The sequence below is a fragment of the Salvelinus namaycush genome, chromosome 9 (genome assembly GCF_016432855.1).
Source record: "Salvelinus namaycush isolate Seneca chromosome 9, SaNama_1.0, whole genome shotgun sequence".
NCBI lineage: Eukaryota > Metazoa > Chordata > Actinopteri > Salmoniformes > Salmonidae > Salvelinus > Salvelinus namaycush.
In genome coordinates this window covers 54,657,257-54,669,999 of record NC_052315.1, presented here as the reverse complement: position 1 = coordinate 54,669,999, position 12,743 = coordinate 54,657,257, and the positions used below count along the sequence as shown (strand labels likewise).

Below are 12,743 nucleotides of genomic sequence, written 5' to 3'. Positions count from 1 at the left end.
GGCAATCATTTGAGAAACCAAGGCTGTCGAGTCTGGCAATAAGAATGTGGTGATTGACAGAGTCAAAAGCCTTGGCCAGGTCGATGAATATGGCTGCGCAGTAATGTCTCTTATCGATGGCGGTTATGATGTCGTTTAGTACCTTGAGCGTGGCTGAGGTGCACCCATGACCAGCTCTGAAACCAGATTGCATAGCGGAGAAGGTACGGTGGGATTCGAAATGGTCGGTAATCTGTTTGTTAACTTGGCTTTTGAAGACCTTAGAAAGACAGGGTAGGATAGATATAGGTCTGTAGCAGTTTGGGTCTAGAGTGTCACCCCCTTTGAAGAGGGCGATGACCGCGTCAGCTTTCCAATCTTTGGGAATCTCAGACGATACGAAAGAGAGGTTGAACAGGCTAGTAATAGGGGTTGCAACAATTTTGGCAGATAATTTTAGAAAGACAGGGTCTAGCCCGGCTGATTTGTAGGGGTCCAGATTTTGCAGCTCTTTCAGAATATCAGCTATCTGGATTTGGGTGAAGGAGAAATGGTGGGGGCTTTGACGGGTTGCTGTGGAGGGTGCCGGGCAGTTGACCGGGTAGGGGTAGCCAGGTTAAAAAGCATGGCCAGCCGTAGAGTCTCAGACGATCCCTCATTTGAAGAAGCCGGATGTCGAGGTCCCGGGCTGGCGTGATTACACGTGGTCAGCGGTTGTGAGGCCAGTTGGATGAACTGCCAAATGATCTAAAACGATGTTGGTGGGGGCCTATGGTAGAGAAATGAACATTCAATTATCTGGCAACAGCTCTGGTGGACAGTCCTGCATGCCAATTGCACGCTCCTTTTATTGTCCCCAGCACAAGGTGCACCTGTGTAATGATCATGCTGTTTAATCAGCTTCTTGATATGCCATATCTGTCAGGTGTATGGATTATCTTGGCAAAGGAGAAATGCTCACTAACAGGGATATTAAAAAATTTGTGCAGAGAAATAAGAAATAAGCTTTTTGTGCGTATGGAACATTTCTGGTATCTTTTATTTCAGCTCATGAAACATGGGACCAACGCTTTACATGTTACGTTTATACTTTTGTTGTTCTTAATACCCGGGTCCTACAGGTTTTCAGCACAGAGAAACTGACTGTCATTGTTGTTGTTCAGCACATGTTCTTCATGCCTGTTCTATAGACAGTTTCTCTGTAATTGAGTGAAAATAGAGAAACTGTAACCATTAGGGTTCTGCACGTGATCTATGACCTCTGACCTGTGTCCGTCTTTATGTCCACAGCTAAATGAAAACAGGAGAGGAGGGGAAACAGAGAAGTCATCTGCTTCATCTGAACGAAGAAGCAGAAACAGAAACTCATGGTATGTTTCTGTCACTTCCATCCAAATCTCAACTCATGATCTCTCAGTATATAGCTTCAACAATGAGTTTGCCTGACTAATACTTTTCTCTCAAAAGCACTTCCATTTCTTAATTGCCCATTTCTCAAAGCCTCCTCTCCCTCTGTGTTTTTCTCACATCAGTTATTTCCCTGTGCATGTCTATCTTAGCCCAGAGAATTGTGGAGGTGTTTAGGCCCAAACTGCTATCCTCTTCCTCCAGCCCCAGTTTAATCAAGCACACTGAGGTGTGTGTGTGTGTGTGTGTGTGTGTGTGTGTGTGTGTGTGTGTGTGTGTGTGTGTGTGTGTGTGTGTGTGTGTGTGTGTGTGTGTGTGTGTGTGTGTGTGTGTGTGTGTGTGTGTGTTTGTCCGCGAATGCACGTGCGCGTGCATCAACAGGAGGCATGGAGGTTTGACCAAGGATCTTTTACACACCACCAGTTGGCTTGGAGAAGGATGGCTGGGTCTTATAGGCTTGGCGAAGGATGACTGGGTCTTGTAGGCTTAGAGAAGGATGGCTGGGTCTTATAGGCTTGGAGAAGGATGGCTGGGTCTTATAGGCTTGGAAAAGGATGGCTGGGTCTTATAGGCTTGGAGATGGAAGGCTGGGTCTTATAGGGTTGGAGAAGGATGGCTGGGTCTTATAGGCTTGGAGAAGGATTCTGGTGAATGATCTGAGTCTCAAGCCTTCTACAGAGATTACCAACAGTCTGCATTCCATTGCAACACACGGTACATCCGCGCCTTGATATGAACCAAGGGAATGGCAAGGGATAGATGGGTCTTACGCACACCACCAGAGCTCAGAGAAGGATGGCTGGGTCCTACTAAGACACCACCAGTGGGCTTTGACCCCTCAGCCTGTCACAGCGGTGCAGTGGGTTAGGGTTAAACCCTTTATTGACATAGAGCTCTATAGCATTAGCATTCCAAGCACGCCTAGGCAGCAGACATGCATAGATCGAGAGGTTAAAGTGGACTTCAGACAAAGCCACAACGTAGCCTGTAGACAGACATGGAAACCTTTCACCATACAGCTTTCCCTTTAAAAGGTAGAAAACAAGCGCGCGTGTGTGTTTTTGCCTGATGACTTTTATGGATGAAATAATGTATTTCCATTTCCAGATGGTCGCCTAGAGCAGTGGTTCCCCAACTCTCAGGTGTGCCATAACTTTTCCTAATTTGATTATTTTTTGGAACACTGACTTATAAACGTGACCCGTGGAATGCACTTTGCACGTGGAATTTTACTTGTTTTATTTAATAAGTGGTGTACTTACATGTGCGTAGCAGATGGCCATCTTCCTTTTTCTTTTGAGACACAAACACACGCCCCCCCTCCCCCACCACACACACTTTCTCCAGGCTTTTGGTTTTTGACTCCCTCAAAGGTACAACCTGTAACACAACTAGGCCCCACTGTGGTTGTTTTGACCGTTTCTCTTTCCGTGCACTCCGTCTGATCCCTCTGTCTTGTAGCCTATCTTGAATATGAATGTGTCCCTTCAAAAAAAAGCTTCACGGTGAGAGGCTTAGCTGACAAACCAGCAAAGGTAACAGTAACAGGTTTCAGGCATGGTTTGGCCTGTGGTTCTGGTCCTCTATCTAACTAACATATGGCCTGGTAATAGGGAGCTGAGCCGCGTGAGTGATCACTCATTAGACAAATGGCCATCCAAGCTGTTCCTAACGCTAAAGTTCTCCCGCAGCTCTGATGTGCTGTGCTTTTGTTGGTGTAGGGTGAATTTACTCCTAGACGCTGATCTTGGGTCAGTTGAGCATTTTCCTCACTAATGGTTAAGGTTAGGATAGGGGCAAGGGAAGCTGATCCTAGATCTGTACCTAGGGGAAACTTCACCCTGGAGTTCTTTGTTTGCAGCAACAGAAACTACCGCCTGGGCACAGACGTCAATTCAACGTCTATTCCACGTTGGTTCAACGTCATTTCATTAAATGGCGAGGAAACGATGTCGATTCAAACATGTGTGTGCCCATTGGGTAGTGCTAAGTGGAGATGCCAAACACTAGTCTGCAAAGACAAAATACACTCTCACCCCCTCCCCACAGCACACAACACCTCAGCCCGTGCTCAGTCTTTTATGCAGAGCTCGTAGTCTTGGAAAGTTTTCTAAATGTTGTCGAAAATCCCAGGGGGATATTACGATAAAAAAAACGGTTATAGAGTCCCATGTTACATTTTCACCCCTTTTTTTTATGTTCACTCTGTATTTGTTTTTTTAGGGATTATAAAACAGACATAAAGGGGCAGTTTCCCAGACAGATTAAGCCTAGTCTTGGACTAAAAAGTATGCACAGTGCATCAACAACACTGTCGATTCTTACCCCTAAAAACGTGTTTACATGTTTGCCCAATCTGGGCTGACTACTCAGCTAGGAGTCTTATGCTATTTAGAACAAGATCTGTCTCAGTTCCTCTATTGCACTCTACGTATAACCCTGCCAGAAGTGTGTGTGCGTGCGTGTGTGTGTGCATACTGCTCTTGGGCAGAGGGGGTTGTAGGTCCCTATAAGGACCTGTTTCTGCCGCTGTTTACTTCCATCTTCGTTGTTTCCACATAATTTCAACAACAAAATCTATCTAATGACATTGAATTAACATGGAAAAACTGATTGGATTTCCAAAAAGAAATCAACGTAAGGGAATTTAGTCTTTTTTTCACCTAACTTTTCACCTAAATCTCAACCAAAAATAAATCAAAACTAGACGCTGAAATGATGTCTGTGCCCAGTGGGTTTTGTAAGGGTCGACGCTGGAGATGAGAATCAAGTACAGGGAGCGAACATTTAATTAGCACGGACGTGGAACAGGACAGGACAGCGTCTCGACATAAACACATAACGACATTAACGCAGACACAGGGAACAACCAGGGGAGCAGACAATTAGACCGGCCAATCAACAAAGGGAAGGAGTTCAGGTGAGTCCAATGAGCGCTTCTGCGCGTAATGTTAGTGACAGGTGTGCGTAATGAAGGGCAGCCTGGCGCCCTCGAGCGCCAGAGAGGTAGAGCGGGAGCAGGTGTGACAGTTTTACTGGACTAGCTTGGTCGCTATTACAGTAGTATCTAGATTTTGGTAGCAGAAGACCGTTTTGTGATAGTAGATGCTGTGGGTCATTCTGAGAAGGTTCCAACGTAATGATGTGTGTTCTTCGATTTGGACAATATTCAAAGGAGTTTGGAATGCAATGAACGATGTGTGTGCTTTGATAATCATTGATTCTATCAACACATGCCTAGGCAGACAATCCATTCCATACGTCCATTCCCAGAGCATTCCGGTTCAAATGGTCTGAACCCAACAGGAATGCAGTCAGTCTAATAATATACCCCATTGACATCAACTCATCATTTCACACATGATTTACATTGACTTAGAGCTCATTCTCATGGAAAGCCCCAGTGTGTGCGTGTATGTATGCGTGTGTCTACAGCCCCCTTGGGAACACACTGGTTGCGCCCTAACAGGCCTCTGTGTTGAAGTGTTTGTGATCCCTGCGGGAATTAAACCCACAACCTAGTCGTGTGTTGCTAGAGACATCCTGTTACCAATTGAGCCACACAGCAGACCACAAATGTGTTTGTGTTCATTGTTCAACACTACCGCATACACAGAGAGAGAAAGAGAGAGAGAGGACTAAGGAGGAGAGGGGGTGATTCAGTGGATCAATGCCCATTGACCGTCTGCCATCCCTGGGCTATGAATCGATCCATCCTCCCTGAGCATGTTACTATCTCCACTCTGTCTGATACAGGTGTTGACACTATTAAGTGAGAACTGGAGCAAAGCCTATGTATCTGCTGTATGAAGGAGAATGTGGAGGAGGAGATGGAAGAGGGTGGAATGGAAGTGGAGGAGGGAAAAGACGGAGGGGGGGGTGACGGAGGAGGGGAGGGAAAAGACTGAGAACTAGGAGGGGGAGGAGGGGGAGGGAGGAGTAGGAGGGAGAAGACAAAGGAGGACAAGGATCACCACCACACCGAGCATGGATATCAGCCAGGATCTTTCCCCTTACTCCTGAGGTTGTATTGAATTGAATTGAAAAATGCTAGATGGCAGAGACCTTGGCCTGCATTCTTGTTGATAGCATATGGTCTGGATATATTCTATCAGACTCATCTCTCTCTCTCTCTCTCTCTCGCTAACTCAATTCAAGGGCTTTATTGGCATGGGAAACATATGTTAACATTGCCAAAGCAAGTGAAGTAGATAATAAACAAAAGTGAAATAAACAATAACAATTAACAGTAAACATTACACTCACGGAAGTTCCAAAAGCTGGTTCTCTCTCTCTCGACTGGGTCAGGACTCTGTATCCAGACTCGAAAGACTGTTAGTAAATCAGACTATTGTTCAGGACTGTGTCAGCTGCTTGGTCAGAGGACAACCTTTATCCTTGGGCCTCGGACTTACTCATTGGGACTGTACCAGCATGAAAAGCGCTCCCTAGAGGCAATAAAGGGGATTACTGTTCACTGTACACTGGCATGCTACAGTTTCTGAAATTGTAATACACATTATACCTCTTCCCAATAGCTGTTTTGTCTCCAAATGCCTTTACTGATTTTTTTTCTAGTCTTAACAAAGATTTTATGTACAATGAATAGAAATGATTAATGGGTCTACTGAGCGCGGATAACTGAGACCAATCTTACCCACTTGTCTTGGTGTACAGTACAGCGCCTGCAGAGGTCATCTGTAAGATCTCATCTTACATCTATACGAGCTATATTGTATAGCCTTCTCTGAATCAATTAAAGTACCTTGCCTGATGGCAGAGGAGTAGCAGTATTGTATGTTTCCACCTGGGCTTTTAACCATCATTTGGGCTCTGGCCAGCCAGCCACAGACAGTTTCCCTAACAACCAGATCCAAATGAGTTACAGTTTGACCGTGAGAACACTGTATCCTCTCTGTGAGTCCCATACCGTGAAGCTTGAAGCTAAACACGTTCTTCATGTGAGATCTGCTTGTAGAACTTCTCATTCCCTGAGTGTTTAGTCAAAGTTGTCTGTCTGTCAATCTTCCTTTGATAAAGTTATTTTCTACAACAAACAGGACGCACAGGACATTCTCCGAACACCCGACAGGGCCGACATCCCCGTTATTTGCAAGAGGAAGAGGCGCAGGTACAGGGGACACAGAGCCGGATACCTCGTGAGGACCCGCAGAAGGCGACTGGGAAATCTGCCGTTACCGTCAATATTACTCGCCGACGTGCAATCATTGGACAATAAATTAGACGAGGTACGATCACGAATATCCTACCAACGGGACATCAAAAACTGTATATCCTATGTTTCACAGAATTGTGGCTGAATGATGACATGGATATTCAGCTAGCAGGGATATACGCTGCACCAGCAAGATAGAACAGCACCTTCCGGGAGAGACGAGGGGAGGTGGTCTGTGCATATTTGTAAAGAACAGCTGGTGCACAAAATCTAAGGAAGTCTCTAGATTTTGCTCGCCTGAAGTAGAGTATATTGTGATAAATTGCAGGCCACACTACTTGCCTAGAGAGTTTTCAGCTATACTTTTCGTGGCTGTTTATTTACCACCACAGACAGATGCTGGCACTAAGACCGCGCTCAGTCAGCTGTATGAAATAAGCAAACAGGAAACCACTCACCCAGAGGCGGTGCTTCTAGTGGCCGGAGACTAATGAGGGAAATTAAATCAGTTCTACCAAATTTCTATCACCATGTTAAATGTGCAACCAGAGGGAAAAAAGTTCTAGATCACCTGTACTCCACACACAGAGACACAAAGCTCTCCCTCGCCCTCCAGTTGGTAAATCCGACCACAACTCTATCCTCCTGATTCCTGCTTACAAGCAAAATTAAAGCAGGAAGCACCAGTGACTCGGTCTATAAAAAAGTGGTCAGATGAAGCAGATGCTAAACTACAGGACTGTTTTGCTATCACAGACTGGAACATCTTCCGATGGCATTGAGGAGTACACCACATCAGTCACTGGCTTTATCAATAAGTATATCGAGGACGTCGTCCCCACAGTGACTGTACGTACATACCCCCAACAAGAAGCCATGGATTACAGGTGACATTCACACTGAGCTAAAGGGTAGAGCTGCCACTTTCAAGGTGCGGGACTCTAACCCGGAAGCTTACAAGAAATCCTGCTATGCCCTGCGACGAACCATCAAACAGGCAAAGCGTCAATACAGGGCTAAGATTGAATCGTACTACACCGGCTCCGACGCTCGTCTTAGGTGGCAGGGCTCGCAAACTATTACAGACTACAAAGGGAAGCAAAGCCGCGAGCTGCCCAGTGACACGAGCCTACCAGATGAGCTAAATCACTTCTATGCTCGCTTCGAGGCAAGCAACACTGAGGCATGCATGAGAGCATCAGCTGTTCCAGACAACTGTGTGATCACGCTCTCCGTAGCCAACATGAGTAAGACCTTTAAACAGGTCAACATACACAAGGCTACGGGGCCAGACGGATTACCAGGACGTGTGCTTCGGGCATGTGCTGACCAACTGGCAGGTGCCTTCACTGACATTTTCAACATGTTCCTGATTGAGTCTGTAATACCAACATATTTCAAACAGACCACCACAGTCCCTGTGCCCAAGAACACAAAGGCAACCTGTCTAAATTACTACAGACCCGTAGCACTCACATCCGTAGCCATGAAGTGCTTTGAAAGGCTGGTAATGGCTCACATCAACAGCATTATCCCAGAAACCCAAACCCACTCCAATTTTCATACCGCCCAAACAGATCCACAGATGATGCAATCTCTATTGCACTCCACACTGCCCTTTCCCACCAGAACAAAAGGAACACTTATGTGAGAATGCTATTCATTGACTACAGCTCAGCGTTCAACACCATAGTACCCTCACAGCTCATCACTAAGCTAAGGATCCTGGGACTAAACACCTCCCTCTGCAACTGGATCCTGGACTTCCTGACGGGCCGCACCCAGGTGGTGAGGGTAGGTAGCAACACATATGCCACGCATGCTGATCCTCAACACTGGAGCTCCCCAGGGGTGCGTGCTCAGTCCCCTCCTGTACTCCCTGTTCACCCACGACTGCATGGCCAGGCACGACTCCAACACCATCATTAAGTTTGCAGACGACACAACAGTGGTAGGCCTGATCACCGCCAACGACGAGACAGCCTATAGGGAAGAGGTCAGAGACCTGGCCGGGTGGTGCCAGAATAACAACCTGTCCCTCAACGTAACCAAGACTAAGGAGATGATTGTGGACTACAGGAAAAGGAGGACCGAACACGCCCCCATTCTTATTGACGGGGCTGTAGTGGAGCAGGGTGAGAGCTTCAAGTTCCTTGGTGTCCACATCAACAACAAACTAGAGTGGTCCAAACACACCAAGACAGTTGTGAAGAGGGCACGACAAAGCCTATTCCCCATCAGGAAACTAAATGGGTCCTGAGATCCTCAACAGGTTATACAGCTGCAACATCGAGAGCATCCTGACTGGTTGCATCACTGCCTGGTACGGCAATTGCTCGGCCTCCAACCACAAGGCACAGAGGGTAGTGCGTACGGCCCAGTACATCACTGGGGCTAAGCTGCCTTCCATCCAGGACCTCTACACCAGGGTGTCAGAGGAAGGCCCTAAAAATTGTCAAAGACCCCAGCCACCGCAGTCAATGACTGTTCTCTCTACTACCACATGGCAAGCGGTACCGGAGTGCCAAGTCTAGGACAAAAAGGCTTCTCAACAGTTTTCACCCCCAACCCAAGACTCCTGAGCAAGTAATCAAATGGCTACCCGGACTATTTGCATTGTGTGCCCCCCCTCTTTTTACGCTGCTGCTGCTCTGTTTATCATATATGCATAGTCACTTTATCTATACGTACATATTACCTCAATTGGCCCGACCAACCAGTGCTCCGGCACATTGGCTAAACGGGCTATCTGCATTGTGTACATACTTATTAAGACACATTTTAAAGGAGTCAGTGCTACAATATGAAAATGAGTATTTCATTGAGATGAAGGGTTATGTTACAGGTGTGTGTGGTCCTCCCTCTGCATCCGTATCAGGAGGTATTAGCAGTATCACCCGTGTGTGTACGTGGTGTGTGCACCTTATGTATCCAGACTGATGCAAACAATGTACCACACATACACACACACACACACCTGCTCCCCCTGCACGGTGGAGAGGGGACAATCAGCCTGGGTCCCTAGGGGTCAATTATAGGCATTTGAGAGGGGTCAAGTTCCATCCTCATGATCCCAGCAGTGTCTGATGGGTTAATGATGACTTGCTATGCAGGCTCATGGCTCATGGTCTGGGCAGGGGGTTTGAGGAGGGAGGGAGGGTAAGGAGGGTGAGCAGCAGGGTGGGGGGAGGTGAGGGAGGGAGGGTGAGGATTTGGTATGCAGGCTCATGGTCGGGGTTGAGGGAGGGTGAAGGTGGCTGGGGGAGTTTGGCTCAGATCAGACACAGCTACCTCCCAAATGGCACCCTATTCCCTATATAGTGCACTACTTTTGACTGGTCCCTGGTCCAAAGTAGTGCACCAAATAGGGAATAGGGTGCCATTTGGCTCAGAGCAGACACAGTGTCCTTGTCCTGCTGGTACATCTGTCCTGAATGGGGGCGTAGAGGAGAGATGATGGGTGAGATGAGGGAGGGGGAGAGACGGAGGAGATGGGGATAATAGTCACTTCATTACTGTCCTTGGTCAGGAGAGAGGGATGATGGGAGGAGAGATGGGAGGATGGGGGAGATGGTGGAGAGGAAAGATGGGGGAGGGAGGAGGGGGCAATAGAGTCACTTCATTAATTGAGCTGAAAGTGTCACTCTCAAGGAGAAACCACCATGCAGCCAAGGGTGTTCAGTTTTGAAAGGGAACCCAACCACTACCATTAACTCCCCCTCCCCATCTCTCCTCTTCACCATCTCCCCCATCCTCCTTAAATGTAACCTTTGCAGGTTATTCTCATTGAGATAAAATATATTTTGTAAGAGAGGCCAGTTTGTGTGTTAGTGTCTCTTACCTTTTTCATAAAGAGGGGGAGAGGGTTGAGAGACTATCACTGGCTTGGTCTGTGTAGAGTGCAGAGATTATTGCCTGTAGAGCAGATCGATCGTATGGAGAATGTGGAACAGATGGTGTACCAAATGGTACACTATTCCCTATATAGTACCTTACTTTTAAACAGGGATGACATGAGAGACATCCTCAGTATTACAAGGAGAAATATAATATAAGTCTTGGTATGGGGCGGCAGGTAGCCTAGTGGTTAGAGCGTTGGGCCGGTAACCGAAAGGTTGCTAGATCGAATCCCTGAGCTGACAAAGTAAAAATCTGTTGTTCTGCCCCTGAACAAGGCAGTTAAGCCACTGTCTTATTTGTTCTTAACTGACTTGCCTAGTTAAATAAAGGTTATAAAGAATAGAATGTCACTAAAATGGATAGCTTCTGTTTTACAGGCTCCTCACCAATTCTGCTAGGTTGTGTTTTTTTTGTGCTGATCATAACTTTTTTTGTACATAATGTTTCTGCCATAATTTCCTATGACAGAAAAATAGCTTTTGTACATCAGAACAGCTACACTATATATACAAAAGTATGTGGACACCTCTTCAAATCAGTGGATTCGGCTATTTCAGCCACACCTGTTGCTGACAAGTGCATACAATCGAGCACACAGCCATGCAATCTCCATAGACAAACATTGGCAGTAGAATGGCCTTACTGAAGAGCTCAGTGACTTTCAACGTGGCACCATCATAGGATGCCACCTTTCCAACAAGTCAGTTTGTCTAATTTCTGCGCTGCTAGAGCTGAGCTCAACTGTAAGTGCTGTTATTGTGAAGTGGAAACGTCTAGAAGCAGCAACGGCTCAGCCACAAAGTGGTAAGGATGAATATGGGTTTGGCGGATGCCAGGAGAACGCTACCTGCCCGAATGCATAGTGCCAACTGTTAAGTTTGGTGGAGGAGGAATAATGGTCTGGGGCTGTTTTTCATGGTTTGGGCTAGGCCCCTTAGTTCCAGTGAAGGGAAATCTTAACGCTACAGCATACAATGACATTCTAGACGATTCTGTGCTTCCAACTTTGTGGCAACAGTTTGGGAAAGGCCCTTTCCTGTTTTTGCATGACAATGCCCCCGTGCACAAAGCGAGCTCCATACAGAAATGGTTTGTCGAGATCAGTGTGGAAGAACTTGAGTGGCCTGCACAGAGCCCTGACCTCAACTCCATCGAACACCTTCGGGATGAATTGACGCCAACTGCGAGCCAGGCCTAATCGCCCAACATCAGTGCCCGACCTCACTAATGCTCGTGGCTGAATGGATGCAAGTCCCCGCAGAAATGTTCCAACATTTAGTGGAAAGCGTTCCAAGAAGAGTGGAGGCTGTTATAGCAGAAAATGGAGGGACCAAATCCATATTAATGCCCATGATTTTAGAATTAGATGTTCGACGAGCAGGTGTCCACATACCTTTGGTCATGTAGTGTATGTTGACTTTGATGTTAGCTATTAATGGTGATAACGATGTAGGCTGTGTGTAGTGGTTAGCAATTATAATATGAAGGTTTGGTGATGTGTTGTGTTGTGCACTGAAGTCCACAAGCAAAGGGAAAATGTGAGAGGAGGAGAGCGCGTAGATGCGAGAAGGAATTATAGCTACAATGATCAAAGTGATCATGCTGTGTGTATGTGGCTGCTATGTAAGTGAACTGTCTTTGCATGTGATCAGGGGTGTATTCATTCAGCCGATTTTGCTTTCTTAAATGGAAGCAAACTGAACGAAACGGCGATAAACATACCTGAGTTTGTCCAATAGAAACTCTCTTTTGCAACCGTTGGACTAATGATTATACCCTAGATAAGCTAGATGCAGGCAAGAGTGTGCAAGGCATTATTGAATGTGTCACTGTCTGTCACCTTTATTATACAAATTTCTCTCGACTTACGTTGTAAATTTCCATTCATAGATGAGGTTGTAGCAACCTCATGATGGGTATAGGGAACATTTTGGTTTCATGTAGTAGCCTAAACCTATTGATGTTACATTGAGCTGGGTGAATGGAATCTGAATGACAGTCATCCAATATGCTGTAATAGAAATAAGGCCATGCTCAAGAAAACAAACTATCATCCTCCCTCATCTTAAATGGTACCAATCGCCACTGGTGTCAGAGGTAAAACCAACAAAAACAAAAGACTTTTCCCCGACATGCCCGTATTTATTTCACATATAAGCGACGGTACTTAACTCTTCCGAGACGGCATTAAGTAAATCTACCTTTAGGGAGTGTAGGAGTTATGAATAGACCTGGTTTGGGCAACCAGACAACTCCTCAGAGACACTGCCAATCTGTTAAA

General features: G+C 46.3%; 1 protein-coding gene across 2 annotated transcripts in view; it reads left to right on the top strand.

The window, feature by feature from the left end:
- The window catches only part of LOC120054208 (tetraspanin-18-like), a 100,710-nt gene that overhangs the window by 65,958 nt on the left and 22,009 nt on the right, over nucleotides 1–12,743 (top strand). The window contains exon 2 of one of the 2 annotated variants that reach the window (XM_039001668.1): nucleotides 1,270–1,349. The exons of the other annotated variant lie outside the window; for it this stretch is intronic. Coding sequence (XP_038857596.1) covers nucleotides 1,347–1,349 — 3 coding nt within the window. The 5' untranslated portion in view covers nucleotides 1,270–1,346. The remainder of the gene's footprint in view (nucleotides 1–1,269; nucleotides 1,350–12,743) is intronic. 2 annotated transcript variants of the gene reach the window in all.